Source organism: Drosophila miranda, chromosome XR (assembly GCF_003369915.1).
Source record: "Drosophila miranda strain MSH22 chromosome XR, D.miranda_PacBio2.1, whole genome shotgun sequence".
Classification (NCBI taxonomy): Eukaryota; Metazoa; Arthropoda; class Insecta; order Diptera; family Drosophilidae; genus Drosophila; species Drosophila miranda.
Window position 1 is genome coordinate 35,794,538 of NC_046674.1, and position 25,598 is coordinate 35,820,135.

General features: G+C 41.2%; 1 protein-coding gene across 2 annotated transcripts in view; it reads left to right on the forward strand.

Annotated features, from left to right (window-relative positions):
- Positions 1–15,668, forward strand: part of LOC117186271 (nucleic acid dioxygenase ALKBH1) — a 71,835-nt gene extending 56,167 nt beyond the window's left edge. For both annotated transcript variants that reach the window (XM_033386800.1, XM_033386801.1), the window contains 2 exons: positions 14,669–15,207; positions 15,272–15,668. In XM_033386800.1, the coding sequence (XP_033242691.1) occupies positions 14,669–15,207; positions 15,272–15,632 (900 nt within the window). In that variant the 3' untranslated portion in view covers positions 15,633–15,668. The remainder of the gene's footprint in view (positions 1–14,668; positions 15,208–15,271) is intronic.
- Positions 15,669–25,598: the final 9,930 nt, after the last annotated feature.

A 25,598-nucleotide genomic window follows, 5' to 3' on the forward strand; every position in this document is an offset into this window, starting at 1 on the left:
CAAATCAATTTGCAGTGGCTACGCAGCGCCCGACGTCACGCTCAGACTGATTTTCTGTCTCTCTCGCACGCACTCTTTGTCGTGTCGTTTAATATTAGCGGCGTCTGCCGGAGGAGAACCATACTGACTTATTATCGGGTATAACCGTAGAGTTGCGGTGTCCGCAGCAACTCACAACGTTCCCCCTCGTTTTAAATCAAGGGTTGTAAAATATCTTGCTTTTACCAAATTCGAAAGTATCATGGAGATACTAGGAATCGGGTATTTGTCTGGTATGGTTTTGGTGTTTAGCTTGCGGAAGTTTTTTGTTTGAACCTGAGTCGTCGGTTCCTTTCTTTCCAATAACCCATATGGGGTTGTTGTACGGAGATCTGGATGTCCAAATAAATTCTTTCCGCAATAAGTCCTTCACTTCGTCATTTACGAAATCAGTGGATCATACTGGGAAAGGGTAAATTTTTGAGTAAATTGGCTCTTCATCTTCGGATCTGATAGTAGCTACTACAGCCGTGTTTAAGGGCAGCATTTCGTTTGGATCTGCAAAAGCCTTTATGCGACTGGCCATCATTTTGAGAAATTCATCTCTTACAGCTGGCGGAACCTCGATGTGAAGTTGACGCTGGGGCACTTGTGGAACAGGATCTTTTCAGATTCATTTCCGAAGTGAAATCTTGTCCCCAGGTTAAAATTGGCGCCAGCTTCGGTTAATGTGTCAAGTCCTATGATGCCATCGGAGGTTGAAAGTTCTGGCAAGATGAAAAACGGGATTTTTATGCCGAAAAATGTAAGGAAGCACTTTCGCTCGACTTTATTAAAGCCGTGCAGTGATTTCACGATGAATGGGGCATCTACCGGAACAATTCGGTGAAGTTCGCTTAGCGGTTCTTCGCAGCCCCGGTGTCTATCAGGAAATTTAATGTTCTCCCCGCTACTGTTCGTTTGATGAACGGGAGCAGGGAGTCTCCTCTAAAAAACTGACTGTATCACTATCGTACCCTGCGTTATTTTCTTCGTCAATTTCAGCCACTGCCTCCTGTGCTAGCTGCTCATACTGTTGCTCGTATTGGTCTGGGTCTTCCTGAGCGGGGTGATTAACCCTCTGCCTGCACTGGTCAGAGAATCTCTGACTTGCGCACATAAAACGGGTTCTTTCCTTGTCTTTTATAGTGGTCGGGCTCATTCTGTCCACCCTGTCTGAAAGCCATTCGTTTTTGGCCTCTGTCCTCTAAAGCTCTTGCGTAGTTTGAGTTCAATTTCTTGAGCCGTTGAGCCGAAACGGGTACGTCCGTTAGGTTTGTGTGCCTGTGTGGCCTCTTGTGACAAAATTGTTTTGTTTGTAAGAAGGGTGAGTTTTTTCTCAACCTGTTCATAAAACTGTACGCTGGACAAGCCGCCCTGTCGGATCGTGGCGAGTTCCTGTTCTAGCAGGTGCAGTGGACGTTTATCCGAGTACGTGAAATCGAGGCGATTGATAATTGCATAGAAGTTCAACACCTTGTTGAACGATGCTAAGAGCGAGTCAGCGGGGCCTCTAATTTTATTTCTGATTATGAGAACCGCTTGGTAGTGCTTTGAACTACCTTTGTACCCCTCGTACAGCATATAGGCAGCCTTTGTCGCTTGGCGCCAGGAAACGTACTGCTCCTGGGTACCATGGAACTCTGGAAGTGTTTTCACCGCATCCAGAGCTTCCTCACAGATCACCGCTCTATCTAAAGTAATCGGCTCGAAGGCCTTGGCCTCGGGTGCCGTAATTATCGCTGCCTGCAGCTGGCTGGTTACTATCTGTAAACGCTGTTCAAAGTCAGCCCTTTGCACCTCCAGTGCAGAGCCGACCGCCGCGGACACAATGACTTGGAGTTGTGCAGCGTCCATTATCCCTGATCGTTCGCCCGGGCCGTGTTGAAAATCTAGGCTAAGATCGTCTAACAGTTCTAATAAATCGTTATTGTTATGATGAATACTCATGTGCGGATTCTTTTTTTCCGACCGCTTCTTAATGTGCTCTGTCTTTGTGGTAGTTCAGTTTTCCCCTTAGGTCGGCGTCATATTCGGATTACCTTATGAGAGATCTGAGATGTTGCCCGCCCTCCATCATATGGCGAGTGTAAAAATAAAATTTCGAGAAAAATGACGCCCGAATGATTTTGGATGTAAACAGTTTTTATTAGCTAGTTCAGTTTTTTCGTTTCCTTTTTTTATTTTACTTTTCCCTTACTGATTACTTTGTGGGCGATTTGTATAAAATTTCCACTTACATGTTTTCTGTATGGTTTCTATTTCGTGTTTCCCCATGGTTTCTTATAATACTATCGATGAGTAAATCTTAAACTAATATTCAAATCTTATAAACTAATATTCATATCTTACATTTCTTTGTTTTTACACGTTGACCGAATTTTGTCTTTAACTTTGTTGACCAGGCGTTGTCTCCGCACTCTTTTATTTCAGATTTCAGATTTTGCGTTCTAACTTCTTTTCTTTCCGGTTTTATTTGTTGGCCGAATATTTTCTTTAACTTTTTGAGCGGGCGTTGTCTCCGCACTCAGTACTTTGCCGATTTACACTATAGCGGGCGTTGTCTCCGCACTATAATTGTATCTCGAGGGCGGTTCATTAGCGTTGGGCGCGAGTAAATAATACGTTTTCGGGTTATTTGGAATAATATGATGAACAGTTTATTCGTAATTATGAGTTGTTATAAACCACAAGGCTAACACCGAAAAATGTAATTGCCACTCGGCGGATCAATTTAAAAGTAAACTTAATGTACCCAAACTCCCGGTCTCGAGCCCTCGCTCATCGTCCGCCGGGCCCGTCGCAGTTCATCAGAAACGCTGACATTGCGCCTCGTGTCTGGTGTCCGATGCAGGCTGGCATCCGGCGGTCTCGGCGGCCGCGCTCCCACGGTCAGCGAATTTGCCTACTCAGCGATCTTGCAGAAATCGCTCCGCCCAGTGGCCAATTTGGTTAACATTTGTTAACTTATACATCTTGGCTAAGGTAGATGATACTATTCTCTTCTTATTTTTTCCTAATTGGTTCATAATGGAAATTAAACATAAAATCGTCTTTAACCGGTTCCCATTGGAGTCCTGTTATGACGGATTCATTCTCCTCAATGGTTAATACTTTATTTTCTTGGTCATCTCTAACGCCTTCTATAATTTCTGGGATATTTGTTATCCACTTTCTTAAGTTAAACCCAACATTATTAAACTCCCGGTTAAATTACTTTACATGCTTTTTAGCATCTAGTATCGAGTCGGCACCTGTCATCAGGTCGTCCATATAAAAATCATTCTTTATGATTACCCTAATTGCTTGATTTTTGCAATTATCTGCTATTGCAACAAGCACCCTGGTTGCTAAGTAGGGTGCTGAAGCTGTACCGTACGTAACGGTTGTGAGTTTATAAGTACTCTTTTAACTTTTCGTTTGGATTATCTCTCCAAATTATATGCAAGTATTGTTGATCTTCTTTATCAACATTAATTTGCCGGTACATTTTTTCAATGTCCGCAGATATTACAAATGGTCATTGACGCCATTTCGCCATAATATCGAAAATATCTTTTTGGATTCTTGGTCCAACCCACATGATATCATTTTAGCTTTTATTGTTTGTGGTTTTTGCTGAAGCATCGAAAACCACCCTCAGCTTTTTCGTTTGACGGGAATCTCTTATGACTCCTTGATGGGACAAATAATATTTCCCATCATACTTTTTTATCAGTTTTGGAAGAATAATTTCTTCAATATTCAGAGGACCTTTATTATAATCACGAATTCTTAACGATAAATTAACTTTGTACTTTGAAGTGCAAGATTCTGAAGATCACACTCCACTTACCTCGGTGTTCGCACTTTTTCGTACTAAGTTTAATATTTGCGCAGCTTCCTCTGAAATTATGGTACATTGCGACCCACAATCAATTAGAGCTCTAAAGTTTTTACAGCCACCATTCCTTGCCCTTACTTTTATAAGTGCTGTGGCTAAGAACGCTTGTTCTTATGTTAAGCAAGTGCTAAAATTTTCCCTTCTATCGTAGGGAATATGGAGCATCGTATGATAAGGTTTTTTACAAATCCCACATAAAATCGATATCTTCTTTTTTTATCGCCACTTTTTATGCCAATTTACTATCCACGCTGTTTTCCTGAGCTACGGTTTGCATCCTAACTTCTAGGTTGCTTAAAAGCTTTGAATATCCAATTCCAAATCGCCGATCTGGTCGTCAAAGCTGTCGTTTGTCTCATAGCTATGATAAAACTCATAAATTTTTGAGGTCACTTTTTTACTGAGGAACTCAATTTTTTCCTTTCTCATTCTACACTCTCCCAGTTTAGCCTGATTAAACCTCTGCATGGTTTGTTATAAAATCATCTTCAGGTTTTCTACTAATTTTGAGCTCTATGTCTTCCTGCAAAGTTACAGTCTCCACTGATTGTAACTGTGAAATTTCTACCTTCCATTTCGTTAGGGTTTTATTATTTTTTGACTCTACATACTTTTCATGTATGTCCTCTATATTTTTAATCATTTTTTCGTACTGTTGTTTCTTATAGTAGTCATGATGGGCTACTCCACATGCTACCAGTACAGAATTATTGCCTGTAACTTTGTTCTTAAGGTCTCCTAACCTTTGGATTACATCGCTGGTCAAATGACCAGCTTCAATCTTCTTAATCTCCCTTGCTATCGCGGCTTGAGCCTTTAATAGCTTAATTATTTTATCCGACAACATCTTACTTTAATTTGTTACTTAATTCGGCTTAAAAACAATTTGAGATATGCGACATACCTGATGAATTCTGCTTCTGCTGTTGTTGTTGTTAATGCTGCCGCTGAAGTCGCTGTCGCTGCTGCTGGTGTTGCCTCTGCTTATGTCGCTGCTGCTATTGTCGGTGCAGCTATTGTCGCTGGCACAGTGGGCACACAAAAAGCAATTTATTTATTTATTTTTTCATAGTCACAGTTAGTTTGCCACTTGTATTTTTCTTATTTTTAATTGCTGGCCACTAAGAACTTTCGTATGTTTCGGATTATATATTTTTTTCTTTCGGTGTTTCGGCCTCAAAAACGCCACCGTCGCGAACATTTTTCTCTTTACTTAAAATAGATTTGCATATGTAGGTATATATTAAAAATACAGCCTGTCCAGCTCGTATATTTCAAATTTATTAATTGAAACTTCCCTTTCATTAATTTTTTTTTTTATTCTCCGATCACAATAGATATCCCAAGTTTTCTATTGAAAATACAGCCTGTTTAGCTCGTATATCATAGATAATGACCATATCTATCAGATAGCTGAATCTGGATCAGATCAGATCATTTTTATAGCCAATAGGAACAAATCAATTTGCAGTGGCTACGCAGCGCCCGACGTCACGCTCAGACTGATTTTCTGTCTCTCTCGCACGCACTCTTTGTCGTGTCGTTTAATATTAGCGGCGTCTGCCGGAGGAGAACCATACTGACTTATTATCGGGTATAACCGTAGAGTTTCGGTGTCCGCAGCAACTCACAACGTTCCCCCTCGTTTTAAATCAAGGGTTGTAAAATATCTTGCTTTTACCAAATTCGAAAGTATCATGGAGATACTAGGAATCGGGTATTGGTCTGGTATGGTTTTGGTGTTTAGCTTGCGGAAGTTTTTTGTTTGAACCTGAGTCGTCGGTTCCTTTCTTTCCAATAACCCATATGGGGTTGTTGTACGGAGATCTGGATGTCCAAATAAATTCTTTCCGCAATAAGTCCTTCACTTCGTCATTTACGAAATCAGTGGATCATACTGGGAAAGGGTAAATTTTTGAGTAAATTGGCTCTTCATCTTCGGATCTGATAGTAGCTACTACAGCCGTGTTTAAGGGCAGCATTTCGTTTGGATCTGCAAAAGCCTTTATGCGACTGGCCATCATTTTGAGAAATTCATCTCTTACAGCTGGCGGAACCTCGATGTGAAGTTGACGCTGGGGCACTTGTGGAACAGGATCTTTTCAGATTCATTTCCGAAGTGAAATCTTGTCCCCAGGTTAAAATTGGCGCCAGCTTCGGTTAATGTGTCAAGTCCTATGATGCCATCGAAGGTTGAAAGTTCTGGCAAGATGAAAAACGGGATTTTTATGCCGAAAAATGTAAGGAAGCACTTTCGCTCGACTTTATTAAAGCCGTGCAGTGATTTCACGATGAATGGGGCATCTACCGGAACAATTCGGTGAAGTTCGCTTAGCGGTTTGATGTAGTTCTTCGCAGCCCCGGTGTCTATCAGGAAATTTAATGTTCTCCCCGCTACTGTTCGTTTGATGAACGGGAGCAGGGAGTCTCCTCTAAAAAACTGACTGTATCACTATCGTACCCTGCGTTATTTTCTTCGTCAATTTCAGCCACTGCCTCCTGTGCTAGCTGCTCATACTGTTGCTCGTATTGGTCTGGGTCTTCCTGAGCGGGGTGATTAACCCTCTGCCTGCACTGGTCAGAGAATCTCTGACTTGCGCACATAAAACGGGTTCTTTCCTTGTCTTTTATAGTGGTCGGGCTCATTCTGTCCACCCTGTCTGAAAGCCATTCGTTTTTGGCCTCTGTCCTCTAAAGCTCTTGCGTAGTTTGAGTTCAATTTCTTGAGCCGTTGAGCCGAAACGGGTACGTCCGTTAGGTTTGTGTGCCTGTGTGGCCTCTTGTGACAAAATTGTTTTGTTTGTAAGAAGGGTGAGTTTTTTCTCAACCTGTTCATAAAACTGTACGCTGGACAAGCCGCCCTGTCGGATCGTGGCGAGTTCCTGTTCTAGCAGGTGCAGTGGACGTTTATCCGAGTACGTGAAATCGAGGCGATTGATAATTGCATAGAAGTTCAACACCTTGTTGAACGATGCTAAGAGCGAGTCAGCGGGGCCTCTAATTTTATTTCTGATTATGAGAACCGCTTGGTAGTGCTTTGAACTACCTTTGTACCCCTCGTACAGCATATAGGCAGCCTTTGCCGCTTGGCGCCAGGAAACGTACTGCTCCTGGGTACCATGGAACTCTGGAAGTGTTTTCACCGCATCCAGAGCTTCCTCACAGATCACCGCTCTATCTAAAGTAATCGGCTCGAAGGCCTTGGCCTCGGGTGCCGTAATTATCGCTGCCTGCAGCTGGCTGGTTACTATCTGTAAACGCTGTTCAAAGTCAGCCCTTTGCACCTCCAGTGCAGAGCCGACCGCCGCGGACACAATGGCTTGGAGTTGTGCAGCGTCCATTATCCCTGATCGTTCGCCCGGGCCGTGTTGAAAATCTAGGCTAAGATCGTCTAACAGTTCTAATAAATCGTTATTGTTATGATGAATACTCATGTGCGGATTCTTTTTTTCCGACCGCTTCTTAATGTGCTCTGTCTTTGTGGTAGTTCAGTTTTCCCCTTAGGTCGGCGTCATATTCGGATTACCTTATGAGAGATCTGAGATGTTGCCCGCCCTCCATCATATGGCGAGTGTAAAAATAAAATTTCGAGAAAAATGACGCCCGAATGATTTTGGATGTAAACAGTTTTTATTAGCTAGTTCAGTTTTTTCGTTTCCTTTTTTTATTTTACTTTTCCCTTACTGATTACTTTGTGGGCGATTTGTATAAAATTTCCACTTACATGTTTTCTGTATGGTTTCTATTTCGTGTTTCCCCATGGTTTCTTATAATACTATCGATGAGTAAATCTTAAACTAATATTCAAATCTTATAAACTAATATTCATATCTTACATTTCTTTGTTTTTACACGTTGACCGAATTTTGTCTTTAACTTTGTTGACCAGGCGTTGTCTCCGCACTCTTTTATTTCAGATTTCAGATTTTGCGTTCTAACTTCTTTTCTTTCCGGTTTTATTTGTTGGCCGAATATTTTCTTTAACTTTTTGAGCGGGCGTTGTCTCCGCACTCAGTACTTTGCCGATTTACACTATAGCGGGCGTTGTCTCCGCACTATAATTGTATCTCGAGGGCGGTTCATTAGCGTTGGGCGCGAGTAAATAATACGTTTTCGGGTTATTTGGAATAATATGATGAACAGTTTATTCGTAATTATGAGTTGTTATAAACCACAAGGCTAACACCGAAAAATGTAATTGCCACTCGGCGGATCAATTTAAAAGTAAACTTAATGTACCCAAACTCCCGGTCTCGAGCCCTCGCTCATCGTCCGCCGGGCCCGTCGCAGTTCATCAGAAACGCTGACATTGCGCCTCGTGTCTGGTGTCCGATGCAGGCTGGCATCCGGCGGTCTCGGCGGCCGCGCTCCCACGGTCAGCGAATTTGCCTACTCAGCGATCTTGCAGAAATCGCTCCGCCCAGTGGCCAATTTGGTTAACATTTGTTAACTTATACATCTTGGCTAAGGTAGATGATACTATTCTCTTCTTATTTTTTCCTAATTGGTTCATAATGGAAATTAAACATAAAATCGTCTTTAACCGGTTCCCATTGGAGTCCTGTTATGACGGATTCATTCTCCTCAATGGTTAATACTTTATTTTCTTGGTCATCTCTAACGCCTTCTATAATTTCTGGGATATTTGTTATCCACTTTCTTAAGTTAAACCCAACCTTATTAAACTCCCGGTTAAATTACTTTACATGCTTTTTAGCATCTAGTATCGAGTCGGCACCTGTCATCAGGTCGTCCATATAAAAATCATTCTTTATGATTACCCTAATTGCTTGATTTTTGCAATTATCTGCTATTGCAACAAGCACCCTGGTTGCTAAGTAGGGTGCTGAAGCTGTACCGTACGTAACGGTTGTGAGTTTATAAGTACTCTTTTAACTTTTCGTTTGGATTATCTCTCCAAATTATATGCAAGTATTGTTGATCTTCTTTATCAACATTAATTTGCCGGTACATTTTTTCAATGTCCGCAGATATTACAAATGGTCATTGACGCCATTTCGCCATAATATCGAAAATATCTTTTTGGATTCTTGGTCCAACCCACATGATATCATTTTAGCTTTTATTGTTTGTGGTTTTTGCTGAAGCATCGAAAACCACCCTCAGCTTTTTCGTTAGACGGGAATCTCTTATGACTCCTTGATGGACAAATAATATTTCCCATCATACTTTTTTATCAGTTTTGGAAGAATAATTTCTTCAATATTCAGAGGACCTTTATTATAATCACGAATTCTTAACGATAAATTAACTTTGTACTTTGAAGTGCAAGATTCTGAAGATCACACTCCACTTACCTCGGTGTTCGCACTTTTTCGTACTAAGTTTAATATTTGCGCAGCTTCCTCTGAAATTATGGTACATTGCGACCCACAATCAATTAGAGCTCTAAAGTTTTTACAGCCACCATTCCTTGCCCTTACTTTTATAAGTGCTGTGGCTAAGAACGCTTGTTCTTATGTTAAGCAAGTGCTAAAATTTTCCCTTCTATCGTAGGGAATATGGAGCATCGTATGATAAGGTTTTTTACAAATCCCACATAAAATCGATATCTTCTTTTTTTATCGCCACTTTTTATGCCAATTTACTATCCACGCTGTTTTCCTGAGCTACGGTTTGCATCCTAACTTCTAGGTTGCTTAAAAGCTTTGAATATCCAATTCCAAATCGCCGATCTGGTCGTCAAAGCTGTCGTTTGTCTCATAGCTATGATAAAACTCATAAATTTTTGAGGTCACTTTTTTACTGAGGAACTCAATTTTTTCCTTTCTCATTCTACACTCTCCCAGTTTAGCCTGATTAAACCTCTGCATGGTTTGTTATAAAATCATCTTCAGGTTTTCTACTAATTTTGAGCTCTATGTCTTCCTGCAAAGTTACAGTCTCCACTGATTGTAACTGTGAAATTTCTACCTTCCATTTCGTTAGGGTTTTATTATTTTTTGACTCTACATACTTTTCATGTATGTCCTCTATATTTTTAATCATTTTTTCGTACTGTTGTTTCTTATAGTAGTCATGATGGGCTACTCCACATGCTACCAGTACAGAATTATTGCCTGTAACTTTGTTCTTAAGGTCTCCTAACCTTTGGATTACATCGCTGGTCAAATGACCAGCTTCAATCTTCTTAATCTCCCTTGCTATCGCGGCTTGAGCCTTTAATAGCTTAATTATTTTATCCGACAACATCTTACTTTAATTTGTTACTTAATTCGGCTTAAAAACAATTTGAGATATGCGACATACCTGATGAATTCTGCTTCTGCTGTTGTTGTTGTTAATGCTGCCGCTGAAGTCGCTGTCGCTGCTGCTGGTGTTGCCTCTGCTTATGTCGCTGCTGCTATTGTCGGTGCAGCTATTGTCGCTGGCACAGTGGGCACACAAAAAGCAATTTATTTATTTATTTTTTCATAGTCACAGTTAGTTTGCCACTTGTATTTTTCTTATTTTTAATTGCTGGCCACTAAGAACTTTCGTATGTTTCGGATTATATATTTTTTTCTTTCGGTGTTTCGGCCTCAAAAACGCCACCGTCGCGAACATTTTTCTCTTTACTTAAAATAGATTTGCATATGTAGGTATATATTAAAAATACAGCCTGTCCAGCTCGTATATTTCAAATTTATTAATTGAAACTTCCCTTTCATTAATTTTTTTTTTTATTCTCCGATCACAATAGATATCCCAAGTTTTCTATTGAAAATACAGCCTGTTTAGCTCGTATTTTCCCAAAAAATATTAATTGAAACTTACGTTTCATTTATTTATTTTATACTCTGTTCCTTCCTACAGGAGGGAAATCAGAACTTTTTATTTCGCTACATTTAGCTGTCACTGAACTAGACACTTGTTCAGTCTCAAAGGAGCTGGTTTAACTCAGTGCTCTTACCACAGGGGGAAAACAACGGAGAGTCTCGAAGGACCGAAATGTTAAGACCTTAAAAGCAAAGTCAGAAGAGACATTTAAACTAAATTTTATTCTTAAAATCAGAGCCTTATATGAGATTTGACAATGAAGTAGGAGGTACAGTTTTGTTTTCTATAATTATCGTTTGACCTACGAAAAGGATACACTTTACTGAGGGTGTCTATTTGAGTGCATGCTTACATTAGTGTTATTTTAGAACTGCATTGGTTAAATGTGTTCTCCACTCTTGTTTTGTTGTAGTATCTTTTAATGGGTTATCTCTGTTTACAGATCTTTGTTTACACCCGAGCAGTCATAACTTGTCTACTTTATGTGATTTCTTTACAGAACGGTTTTTTGGTTACATGAGTGAATGTGTATGTGGACGTTGACATGCAATGACTGCATCTTTCAAGAGGCGATGCAGTTACTGCACCGTCAAGTGGCCCGTGTGACACCAGCAGAAGGCTGTTACGCGCGGATCCCAGGCAAAACGCAGCCCTCCTCCCGCCCAACCGACCGAGGGGCGCTGCCGCATGACGCGCGGTGCGTAGCCGAACCAAACGCGAACATGCAAGAAATATAGCTATTAGACTAACATTCGAGGAAAATTAGTACTAAACTTACTAAGAAACTAAGCATGCAATCAAAGTACAAATACCACTACAGTTACTAATTAATAGAAAGGTGTGTAAGGATTAATAATTTAATAAGAGGAAGAGAATTAGTGGTGGATATAATATGGTAGAGGGAATTATAATCCGAGCATAAGACCCTAAACGGTTCATGCAAGGAATAATTCGATCTACAAAGTGGAAGGAACAACGGTATAAAATTTCTAGTCAGTCTAATAGGAATCGTGAAGTTTATGCGGCTCAACAGATCAGGGCTGTCTATGTCACCCCTGATCAAGTTGTGCATAAATATCACACCAAGCATTTTTCTACGGTTAACTAAGGATGGGAGGTTTACTAATAGTAGTCTACTAGAGTAAGATGGGAGTCTTACACCCGCATCCCAGTTAAGGCCCCGCAGAGCAAAGAGTAAAAAGTTTTTCTGTACTGATTCTATACGGTCCTGGTGTACTTTGTACTGAGGGCACCATACACAGGAGCCGTATTCTAAGATCGGACGAACAAGCGAGGTATAGAGAGTCTTTGTTATATAGGGGTCGTCAAATTCCTTTGACCACCTCTTTATAAACCCAAGCACGCTCATGGCCTTATTTACCATGGTAGAAATGTGTTCGGAAAACTTTAACTTGGGGTCTAACATAACACCCAGATCATCCACCAGGGTAATTCTCTCAAGAGAACCACCAAATAGGGTGTAAGGAGCCAACAAAGGGCTAGAACGATGAAATGTCATAACTTTGCATTTCGAGGCATTAAGGTGTAACAAGTTTGCACAACACCATGACTGAAAGTTATTGAGATCGGATTGCAAGCGAGAATGAAATGAAATGTCCTTGTACTGGACACAGAGTTTAACATCATCCGCATACATAAGTACTCGAGAGTATGTTAATACTGAAGGTAAGTCATTAATAAAGAGTGTGAAGAGTAAGGGGCCTAGATGGCTGCCTTGTGGTACTCCCGAAGAAACCTTTACTGGGAAAGAGAGGGAGTTTTTGAAGAGGACTCTTTGAGACCTAGAACAAAGATAGCTAGAAATCCATCTCAGGAGGTTGGGCGGAAACCCTAAAAGGTCAAGTTTATGCGCTAAAAGGGAATGGTTTACAGAGTCGAATGCTTTACTAAAGTCGGTGTAAATAACATCCGTCTGTAAGTTACCTTGAAAGCCTTTAATAATGAAAGAGGTAAACTCTAACAAGTTCGTGGTGGTTGATCGCCGCCTTATAAATCCATGCTGAGTTGGAGATATAAGTGACTTGCAGAGATGTTGCAAGTGCGGAGTTAAAACCTTCTCAAACATTTTAGGAATAGCGGATAACTTTGCTATACCTCTATAATTTTTTGCATCAGACTTGCTACCTTTTTTATGGAGAGGAATTATAAACGATTCCTTCCAGATCGGGGGGAAGCAAGAAGAATCAATGGATAGGGTGAATAGTTTAACCAAAGGTCCACACAGAGCCTCGGCGCAGTACCTGAGTACACAACCTGGAACCCCGTCTGGACCCGGTGAAAACACCGGCTTAACTAGTCGAAGATCATGAAGTAGGGAACATTCATTTAACAAGGGACTGAAAATGCCGTTCGACCTCGGTAAACCGTATGGGTACGGGTGACCAGAGTAGCTTTCCTCAGAATAGGTGGTTTGGAAGAATTGGGCAAAAAGATCGGCAATTGCCTGATCATTATTTGCCGACGCATTACAAAATGATAGCGAGGATGGGTGTGCGGACGTTCTACGCTTACTGTTTACGAAGCTGTAAAACTGTTTAGGGTCCTGAGAAAAACGTATCCTGCATCGAGATAGGTAGTTCTTATAGCATTGAGCATTAAGAACTGAAAAGTTTGACCGAGCTAATTACAATAATATGTTTTTGTTTGAACATTCTGCAAGGGGCCGAAAGTTGCATGGTTTTTACGATAACTGGTTCTTCTTTGAACACATCCGTTTTTGAGTCGTTTTTTCGATATGCTTGAAAAGAAGAATGTTTCCTTTCTTGAGGATCTTTTTTGAAGTTTCAAATGGACTTCAATATTTTCTCGCCAATTTCTTGCTGCACATCCATTGCCATTGTAACGGCAGCTTCTTTCTCCTCTTTTGTATTCATTCTATCTGCTGGTTCTTATTACTGGATACGTTCCGAATCGCAGTCAAAAAAGTAATAGTGCAGATGACGTACTGGATGGAGGAATTTGTGATTTGTGATGATACCGTACGTGTGTGGCCTGGTGCCAATTTTTATGGACAATGTCCTTTTGACTTTTTCAGTCTAATATCCAGATCAAATCTTTTCGCTGTACCTTTTTTGACAGCTTGAAAGGATGACCAAGGTCGGGGTCACCAGATGTAAATGTGTGGTTGTTTGTGTAGGAAGCTGGGTTGCATACGGTACATAAACCGTCTACAAATTGGTAAAAAAAACAATCATTGCAAAACTTTGGAAGCCCCAAATCTATAATAAAAAGTCAGTTACTCATACTCAGTTACACGATACTCAAAATGAGTATTGGGATATATTAGATTTGTGGTGAAAATGGATGTGTGTAACGTCCAGAAGGAATCGTTTCCAACCCCATAAAGCATATATATTCTTGATCAGCATCAATAGCCGAGTCGATTGAGCCCTGTCTGTCTGTCCGTCTGTCCGTCCCTATCAGCCCCTAGTGCTCAAAGACTACAAGAGCTAGAGCAACGACATTTTATATCCGGACTTCTGTGATATGTCACAGTTACAAGTATATTTCAAAACTTTTCCCCGCCGACTTCCGCCCCCACAAAGGGCGAAAATCTGTGGCATCCACAATATTGAAGATACGAGAAAACTTAAAACGCACAATCATAGAGAATGACCGTATCTATGGATTGCTGATCTGGATCAGCCATTTTTATAGCCAAAAGGAACAAATTAATTTGCAGTGGCTACGCAGCCCCCGACGACATGTTCAGACACGTTTACTGTCTCTCCCGCACGCACACATTGTCGCTCAATGTAGCCATACTGACTATGTATCGGGTATAAATGTAGACTTGCGGTCTCCTCAGCAACTCACAACGTTCCCCCTCGTTTGTTCTTGTGTTATCAGTAAAAAATGTTTCTTAAAAATAGAAAATAAAACTGTAAATAGTTACTACATGACATACCTTTTCCCTTTCTATTTACATGTGACGATTTTCCGATGTCTTTCCATACATGTAAATAGTTCGAACAACATTCAAATATCTCCAACAAAAACAATATTCTGATGGTTGCTGGGCTAAAACCGCTAAATGATTGGCGTTCTTATACTCTTGATAATCATCCGGGGTTATTGGTAATACGAAACCCGTTTACAGAACGAGGTCAGCGTTATTGGATTGCTCGCTGTCTGCGAGACTATCCGAGAACACCAAACAAGGTTAATTTAAATGAAAGACTGTTCCCGGATTCAGCTAGATCTGACTGGTGGAAAGAGCTTCATCAATGTGCCAATATCATTGAGATGCAGCGACTAAAATTTGCGATGCGTTGGACAACATTTGGTTATCATCATAATTGGGACACCAAGATTTACGACGAGTCTATGCGTTCACCATTTCCAACTGATCTGAAAAGCATGTGTACTTTTTTTTCATCTATTTTGGGCTTCAATAATTTTAAGCCCGAAGCTGCTATTGTCAATTACTACCCAATTGGCACGAGTTTATCTGGTCACACAGATCATTCTGAACCTAATCATTCTGCTCCACTGTTTTCTTTTAGGTGAAGTGTCATATTCGATAATATATTAAAGATCATATAATTATTTTGTATATTTACCACACAGCTTTGGACAGACTGCAATATTTCTCATCGGTGGAAAAACTAACGATGAAATACCAACCGCATTGTACATCCACAGTGGTGACGTTTTAATAATGTCAGACGAATCCCGTCTCTGCCATCACGCAGTGCCACGTATTATCAAAACAAAAGTATCTTGGACTTCGGAACTGCCAATTGAAAACATCGAAACTGAAATAATCGGAAAAAACTTATTGGATAATATCTTGTATCAGAAAGTGGGCGACTGGAATTTCTGGAAACCGTTTTCTCGTTATCTAGATGATTCACGAATTAATATTAATGTACGACAAGTGCTCAAACCAGGCGATAGTACCCTGTCACAAAATAATACTACCTTGTAATATAAATTGAATATAATATATTTAAATGCTTGCAGATGCTTTTTACTATATCTTAGCAACGCAAACAAGCAATCATCTCAGACCACAAAATGCAGTTGACCAACATCTGTCAATGATAATTGTTGTTAGCTGGGCCTTTCCCACGAGAATTCGTTTAAAATTAAACATTTTACTTTATTCTCGACGATTTCGACACGATTCTAGCCGTGTTTATGGTTAAAGGTCAAAACATATATGTATATGTGTTAGAGTGTCCCTTATTTTTCAAAAGTAAAATTTGAAGACGCATACCCTCTTTTTTTTTTTACTTTTGTATCCAAATAACTAAAAAAAATATTTTTGGCTTTTTTAAATTTCAATAAACCGTGCCGAATCGTGTTAAAAGTTGTGATTTTAATCACGTATACATTTTACATTTAGGTTTCTGACAGCTTCCTTGTTACTTGCATCAAATTTAATTTGTATTCCTTATTTGACTAAATATAATATATAAAATATATATAAACATTTAAAAGTATATGTTTTAAATATCTATAACATACATACATATATAACAAAAAGGTTAAATTTAAATCACAATGAATAATTGGGTTTTTATAAAGCGATGTGGCATCTCTGTTCACTGTTCCATGAACATATGGCAGACCCCGTTACTTTTGTGTTTTTGGCGGCAAAGCGTAACAAGTAATAAAACACAATATAATATTTTTAGCAATGGCTCAAGTGTTACGCAGCTCCAAGCCGCAAATTTTTTTAGGTGGTAATATAAATCATCAAATAGTTGGCGCAAAACTTCCGTCGAATCGCCAAGTGCTTGCGGTTCTGTTTTACAATACGCGTGAAGTAAAAATGACAACAAATGAAAGTGCTAATCTGGCGCTTCGCGAATGCATTATCTTTTGGGAAAAAGCAAGAATACCCACAAAATCTTTGCCTAACTGTGTAAAGAAGCTACTATGCTTACTTCAAACTTGGAGAGACCTTCAAAAAGATGCTAAAAAAGTATCAGAAAAGTATAGATACCGTGGAGAGAATTTTGTTAAAACTTTGGACAATTTGTTTGATATTGCCCATTCCGAAGCAATGGCAATAATCAAAATTGAAGAGGATAAAAAGTTTCTGCAGTGCCAAAAAAAAGCAGGGAGACCCGGCTGCTTGGGTGGAGTGGATAAAGAATTGGCCAATAAGGAAGAAAGCTCTCAAACAAGGCGTTTTAAAGAAGAAACCCGGCAAAGAAAGCATGATTCTTCATTGGGTGCGCCTTCTTCGAATTTCAATCTGCACACACAGGTAATTTATATGAAATTATTCTTAATGATTTTTATAACTTTACTATTTAACTTTGTAGGATGATTCACTGTCAAGCTTGGAAGATATAGCTGAAAGCTCTCATAGCTCCATGATAACCAAAAGTATTCAGCCTCAAAACATAAAAAGACGTGGTAGCAAAAATTTAATCACTCCGAAGCTCTTGGCTGCCTAAGATAGGTGCCAGCTTAGTGTAAGCGACTCTGTTTACGTTCTTAAAGCTACTGTAGAGGCACTTGGTTACAATTTTGATGAGCTTAGTATTAACAAGTCTACCATTCAACGAATTCGTACAGAAAGTCGGAAGAAATGCGCGATAGTGATAAAAGAGGATTTCAACAATAATATCCCAGAAGTTGTCAGTCTGCACTGGTGTGATGCACCTATTTCAGGCTGAGGTAAGCTCAGTCCCGTCTAGGGGTCAATCCACAAGAAATTTGTAGAAATGTGATGGAACCTTAAGGGCGGCGTCAGGGGGGCGGCCTGTCGTAGAGAGTTGGATCGGGGCTAGAATGGGCGTCGCTCGTCGTGTATGCGAAACGACTGTGTGGACTCGGGGCGGGGCAACGTCGGTGCCTCGGCTAATTGGGGTGAACTTACGCAATCGGGTGTTTTTACTTTGATAATTTGACACTTTATTGTATTTCTTAGCGGTTTAAATGAACTTATTTTTAATTGGGCGCCGATGTCTTCTGGTGAGTTCCGGGTACCGCGTCTGTCGTCCGGGCCGGGTCTCTGCGTAAGTTGTTCTTTGGTTCTCGTCGGCGTTCTTTTTATAGGCCCGTATTGCTGGGTCGGCGGGTTTGACAAATGCACTTCCGCGTCGGGGCGCACTTTGCCGTTCTTGTTGATCGTTGCAGATTTTGGCGGCACCGACTTTCCTCCGTCGATGAACCCGGAAAACCGCACTCGGCCGATGGCCTGGCTTGGAGTGGGGGAAAGCTCGTGTAACCTGATGTCTTTGGTCATCGTTCTAGAGTTGGCGCGTGTTGATCGTTGGTTGCTTGCGGGGGGGCTGATTGTGGGGTGCGGTGCGATGCGCTCATTATAGGTCGGTGGACGGATTGTATCGAAACCTTTTAGGTTCGTTACACTGGGATGGAAAGCTTTTACCACCTCTAGATGCTCGAAGCTGTAAAGAGGAACGTCTTCCAATTGTAATCGCACATTAAAATACCGAACAACTCATTGCAGTGCCACATCTGAAAAATTCGACAGGTAAAGAGTAAGCATAAGCTGTTTGGAATGCGGTTCACATATGGAATCTTGAAGATTGCGTACAAATTCTTTGTTTTGATAAAACAGCTTCAAACACAGGTCGGTTTAACGGCAAGTGCTTATTGTTCGAGCACAAATTTGATAGAGATTTTCTATATTTTGCCTGTCACATCCACGAGCTTTTACTGAAAAGTGTATTTGAAGTATAAAAGAAATGAAATAGCAAGAAGTCCAGATATTCCCATTTTTAAAAAGCTTAAGAATACTTGGAAAAATCTTGACCTTTCGAAAATACAATCTGGTCTATAAACTGTGGAAGGACACTTTAGCCGTTCTAAATATAATGAGTGGTTGGAATATTTTCAAGCGAAACTGAAAGAAAATAATGCTAGAGGAGACTTTTGGGAGTTAATTGAACTCTCCATAATATTCCTAGGTGGCGACATTGGACGGGAACAGAAAGTAAGACCTCCTGGCGCGATGTATCAAGCTCGTTGGATGGCACAAGCCATTTACACCTTAAAAATGGCATTTTAAGCTCTCAGTTCAAGCTCATTAAAAAAGAAATCGCAATCAGGAAAAAATGTTGTTTTTGTTTTCGTTCCATTTTAGAAAAACATATGGACGATTTTATATCTATAAAAAGCAGGAAATCATTTGATCGCCTTAAAATTGATGACAGTTTTCTGAGTCTGTGATCTTTATCATGGAACAGTAACCCATCTTACTTAAAAACAAGAAGAGTCTTTCATTACTTAAGGCAATAAATGATACAGCAGAAAGAGCTGTGAAATTGATGCAAGACATACCCGTATTGTAAAAAGGAGACTTTAAAAAGAAAATATTCTCAATAAAATGTTAGAACTGCGTACATTGATTAATTAAATATCTCAAAAGCCTTTCACATATGGAAAACTTTGACTGTGATTCGGCATGGGTTAAGGACAAAATTTTCAAATAATATTTTAAACACATATACTTTAAGGCAAAAAGAAAAAAATAAGAGGGTATGCGTGATTGAATTCGGAAAAAAAAATTTCCCCCATATAAGGGACACTCTAATATGTATATAGAATTGAAGGGTATATGGACGTTGACATGCAATGACTGCATCTTATAAGAGGCGATGCAATTACTGCACCGTCAAGTGGCCCGTGTGACACCAGCAGAAGGCTGTTACGCGCGGATCCCAGGCAAAACGCAGCCCTCCTCCCGCCCAACCGACCGAGGGGCGCTGCCGCATGACGCACGGCGCGTAGCCGAACCAAATGCGAACATGCAGGAAAGATGGTTGTTAGATTAATATTCGAGGAAATCAGCACTACACTTACTAAGAAACTAAGCATGTGTTAATATGTGTGTGTATGGGAAGCTGGGTTGCATACGGTACATAAACCGTCTACAGTTTGGTCGTCGCAACTAGAACTTGAACCAGTTGGACTGCTAAGTGGGTATCCTACGGTGCGCAAGGGAGGGTCTGAAGACACTGCAACAGCCTCTGATGATTGCGATGGAAGATAAGTGACAGGCAGTTATGGTACTGTTTCTGATACTGACTTTATTGATAAAATTGATTCTTATTTATAGGTAACAAAAGGTACAAAAGTGCTGAATCTGTAAAAATATATGTTTGTGTAATATGGATAATTTTAGTGTCTGGTGGGCAATTGCGACATTGTGATGGTCAGCAATTGCACCGCTGTCTACGCCCTCTGCGGAGAGAGTGCATTGTCAGCAGAACTCACTGCAGTGGCTAGTGTTTTGTCGTGAGGTATTAAATTACATGTTAATTAGAACACTGTGTCACGGTGTCACTGTGTTATGCCGACGGGTATTATTAACTATTAATTAAGCATATTTCTGCAACTGAACATTCTCCCGGCCGTTGAAACCGTGTTCAACCATTGCTCAAGTCGACGGCAAATCGGCGTGCAAGGGGGATAGGGGGTGATGACACGGCTGGATCGGGATTTGATGGCCTTGGTTTCCATAGTTGATACTTCTTCCGGAAAATGTAGGCAATGATCAATAGAATTGATATTGCTAGGCCTGCATAGGCAGGGAGTTGATGGTGCTGCAGGGTGGTGAGATGGTGTGGCAGCTCGTGATGATTGATGGCTGATAGTTGCTGGCGAAGATCATCAAGTTCTTGAAGATAGTCTGATGTCTGATTCTTCAGTTGTCACATTGGTGGCGAGGGTGATGTCTCCGGTGGGCTCACGTCACCAAACCGAGTGTAGGTCGATTTTACTTCGCTGATTGAGGTGCTGAAGGTGCTGATGCTTACTTCAGTATTGCAAGCAGTGCATCCAGGGGACATGGAGAGTAGACCAGTTCCTTCCAGTGTTCTGGTTGAGGGAACTCCGTTGCATACTGCTTGAAGTTTAGTTGTGGAATGCATTGCGAAGATCCATTTATTTGGATGCTGAGTTTTTAGCCACAACATGTCTGCCTTTGTGTGTGTTACCTGACACAGTGTTTCTGTTTTATTGTTAAACAGTTGAAACTCACAGCGATTGTCCACATTGAAGATCGTCTGATGGTCAAAGCAGATGAACTCCTCGTTGTGTACTTTAAGATAACGTCGGAAATCATCTTGGGTAGTGCCCATGAACTGGTCTCTGTGGATGTTCACAGTTACTATGGTGGTTTTGAGGTCAAATAGACTCCAGCTTGTAGAATCCCAAAACGGAATTGGGATGATGCTGAAGACTTCGAGCTGAGCTGTTGAGACCAGAGCTCTTTCTATCCACAGTCTTATAGCGTTGAAACTGTTTTAACTCTGCTGTAAACTCGACTTGTTGTATGGTTCGCAGGATTATAGCGCACAGACATGAGTCAGTTCTTCTGCGTAAAGCGTTGTGGTGTGCGCTCTGTTAGATTTGTAGCAGAAGCGTAACATATATGTCACAATGCGTTGCAGTTTGTGAAACGAGTTGCTATGTCTGCATGTATTTAATTCGTCCCCAAGTGCGCTAGGCGTGATTGGCAACCTTACATGTTTAGCCTTTCTCTCAAGATTGCTGGGTTCTATGGTGGGTGCCTTCGTCCATTTGTCTCGAGATCCGTGCAGGAATAATGGTCCATATAGCCACAGATTGTGATCTGCCAGTCTGCTTGCTGCGATCCCTCTCGACAAAACATCGGCTGCGTGGTTGGCCGATGACACATGACGCCACTGTGACTGGTTTGTTAACGCCTGGTTTCAAACGGGCCACTTGACGGTGCAGTAACTGCATCGCCTCTTGAAAGATGCAGTCATTGCATGTCAACGTCCAATAATGTCCATGTGCAGATCCTGTCGGACTCGGGTTGTGAGTTCGGAACTAAGAACTGCAGCACACAGTTCTAAACGTGGTAATGATTGTTTGGCTGTCGGCACCACATGTGATTTGGAACAGAGCAGTATTACTGGTACTTGGTTGTTTTTGTATGTAGCGCTTACATATACTACTGCGCCATATGCTCGTTCTGATGCATCTACAAAAGTATGGAGTTCTTGGGTAACTGGAATTTTACCATCGTAGATATGCCGGGGAATTTGCATTTTGTTTAATGTCGGGAAGTCTTCCCGGTATTCTTTCCATTCGGTTTGGTGTTGTAATGGTAATTCGTCATCCCAATCTAGTTAGAGCTCCCAAAGTTGTTGCATGAATATTTTTGCCTTTACTACCAGTTCGGAACACACCACCCGTTTGGTGATACGTGTAGCCTGGCTTTTCTGTGTTCGTCCACACAATTTATCCTTCTTTGGCATCCAGATGAGACCCAGAGTTTTCATGCTGTAGTGCTCTAGTGTCTCTCATAGTTTGACATCGCTTCCAATATCCTCTTTGGGGATTCCTTGGAGAAGTTGACCATTGTTAGAGCACCACTTGCGCAATTTGAATCCGGACGGTAGCAATATCTTATTTAGTTCTTGTCGAACATGAACTGCCTTTGGAATAGTGTTTGCTCCAGTTAGACAGTCGTCGACGTATAAATCGATTTTTAATGTTGATGATCCTAATGGTAGTCTGTCTATGTATTTGGTTGCCAAATGATCCAGACATTTCGTTGCTAGGAACGGAGCAGCTGTTGTCCCATATGTGACTGTTTTCAGGCGATAGTACCTGATCTCTTCGGACGGATCGTTTCTCCAGACTATCATCTGATGGAATTGATCCTCTGGATTCATCCACACTTGACGGTACATCTTTTCCATGTCCGCTGTGAATACGTACTTATGAATTCGAAATCGTAGCAGAATGGACATAAGTTCGCTCTGAACTATGGGTCCAGACTGCAGAATGTCGTTCAAAGATTTCCCGCTTGTTGATTTTCATGAGGCATCGGTTTGAGTACACAATGATGTGGAATGAAGTAGTGCTTTTTGGGAACCTTTGATGTTAGCACAATCTTCATATGTCCTAGTCCTTCATACTCTTCCATGAAGTCCACATAACTCTTCCAAGTTTCTGTTGAGCTTCGCCGCTCCAACGCTAGGAATCTTTTTGTTGCGGTTTCCAACGACTCCCCCAGGGCTGAAGGGTGTTCGGAAAATGGGAGCTTTACAATAAACCGGCCGTCTGAAGCTGTCTGAAGATTTTCTATAAAATGAGTTTCGCACCGTGCTTCCACTGGAGTGCGTGGCTTGTCTTCCGTCTCTAGATTGTCCACAGTCCAGAATCTTTCCATGAGCTCGTTTACTCCCGTTGCACAAATGGGTGAGGAACTGTGGGCAGATTTGACTTTTCCTGCCAGAATCCATTCCAGTTTCGTGTCTTGTAGCGACGGGCCTCCTGTCCTTAGCTGCTGTTGATCTGGTAGCAGCAACGAGTAGTAATGCTCGGCTCCGATTAGCATTCGATTTTGCCTGGCTTATGGAAGTTTGGATCTGCCAGTGAGATCTGCTTGGTACGTTTAAGCTCTCTGTATCGAGTGCCTGAGCTGGTTGATCAGCTATTATCTATGGTAATACGAAAGCTTCAATTCTTTGCGTAAAACCATTGTGAAGGGATGTCATGAGCACATTTACTCGTGCTCTGCTGGTCTTTGATTGACCCCCAATTCCTTCGATCCGTAATGTTGTGTCTTTTAGTTTGAGTGACAACATTAATGTCATTCGTTCAGAGATCAAGCTTATCTGTGATCCTGAATCTAGCAGTGCTTTGAAGTTAGCAACCTGCCCGTTGTTGGCTTCCACTGCCACCTGTGCTGTGGCCAGTAGATTGTAACTATTGTTACTTGCTGCACCAACCGTCGGGCCTCTTGATTCTGTAGCTGCGCCCGATGCTGTTTCCAAATGTAGCATCGTGTTGTGCTTCTTGTCACAATTGAAGCAGTTTCGACCTGGGCATGCATTTGTTTTGTGATTTGTTCTAAAGCAATTAACGCACATTTTTTGTTTTTGTACCCAATTTAGTCGTTCTGATGGAGATTTGGACCGAAATTCTTCGCATCCGTAGAGCCAATTGCTTGCTTTCTTGCAAAATGCATAAGGGTGCTCGCGCTCTCCCTGCACATGTCGTGCCTTTTGGCTCTCTCCTTGATGCTGGTGGCTTCTTACTAGTTCCTAGAACTCGAATTCTTTGCTCCAAGAACTGAAACATCGTATCCAGCGCCTGAATGTCCTTTGAGCTTGCTCATACAAGGCCTTATTTGTAACATCCAGTTTGTTTCTGATAATGGCAATCAATATTGGATCCCATGTAGATATATTGATTGCCAATCCCTTTAGTGATGCAAGGGATTCTATGGTTGTTATGTACAACTCTTTTAATGACTTGGGATCGTCATTAATTGTTTGATGATTGAGGAAGCGGTTCAGTACTGTATTCGAAACATCTCTGGGATTGTTGTATGCGTTAACTAGTATTTCCCAAGCGGCTTCATAATTTTCTTCCTTTAGTTCGATATGTCGAATTAATCTTTCTGCCTCGCCGGTAACGGTGGTTTCAAGATACCACATCTTTTTCACCGTAGGCATGTTGGTTTCATGAACCATGCATGAGAACAGATCGAAGAACTGGGTCCATTTTAATAGATCCCCATCAAACTTTGGGATGCTGATTTGTGCAAGCTGCACGTTATCCGTGTTTGGTGTAGCTGATTTTTCCAATGCTCTTTGGACCTTACTTTTCAGTGTTAGGTAGGATTCCATGTCATATCCTCCTTCCACTGGGTCCTCGTAAACCTCATGAATTTTGAAGTGGACTTCCTGTGCTTGAGTCCATAGTGATTTTATCAAACCACTTGATGTGCGTCCTTCCGCTTCTGAAAGTTGTTTCAGATTGCGTTTAACGGACTCTACTATGGCCTTTTGTCGGCGACATAGTGAAAGCAATTTGCTGTAATCCTTCGAGGACTGCTGGATCAGATCGCTTTCTTTGGGACCTACTGGGGGTTTCTCATGCTTTTCTTTAGGGACGATTTGACGTTCCCCACGAGCACTAGACGTCTGCGATAGCTTATCAATGAACTCGGTAAAAATCGTAATGTATTGCTTACATGTTGTACGTAAGTCTTCACAGAATTTTACGTATTCATCCGCTTTGTCTGTATCGCGAAGTTTGGAGTCGTTTTTGTTGAAGCGATTCCACGCATTTTCGAGTGCTGATATTTTGGCTTGACAATAAGAGGCCGTTTGCTTTCGTTCTTGGGAATCTTTTTTAAAGTTCCGAATGCACCTCGATATTTCCTCACCAATCTCTTGCTGCACATCCATTGCCATTGTAGCGGCAGCTTCTGCCTTCATTTGTGTATCCATTCTATCTGTTTGTACTTATTACTTTTGACCCGTTGGGAGTGTTTTATTTGCTTTGCAACTGGATACGCTCCGAATCACAACCGTTGACGGTCAGAAAAGTGATAGTACAGGTGATATGTTGGATGGAGGAATTTGTGCTGTTTCCAATCTATGGAACGCACGAAACAACAAAAATTGATTGCCTCGGTGGTAATCGAATTCTATAGCTGTCTTTCTGTTGGCTGAACCTGAATATGTCAGATTTGCCAAAGTGATACTCATTGGTAGGAGATGCTACCGTAAATGTATGGCCTGATGCCCAATTTTTATTGAAGATGTCTTGTTGACTGCTTCAATCTGATGTCCAGATCGAGTCCTTTCACTGTAGCTTGTCTGAGAGCTTGAAAGGATGACCAAGGTCGGGGTCACCAAATGTTAATGTGTGTGTGTAGGAAGCTGGGGTGCATACGGTACATAAACCGTCTACAGTTTGGTCGTCGCAACTAGAACTTGAACCAGTTGGACTGCGGAGTGGGTATCCTACGGTGCGCAAGGGAGGGTCTGAAGACACGGCGACAGCCTCTGATGATTGCGATGGAAGATGAGACAGGCAGTTCTGGTACTGTTTCTGGTACTGACTTTATTGATAAAATTGATTCTTATTTATAGGTAACAAAAGGTACAAAAGTGCTGAATCTGTAAAAATATATGTT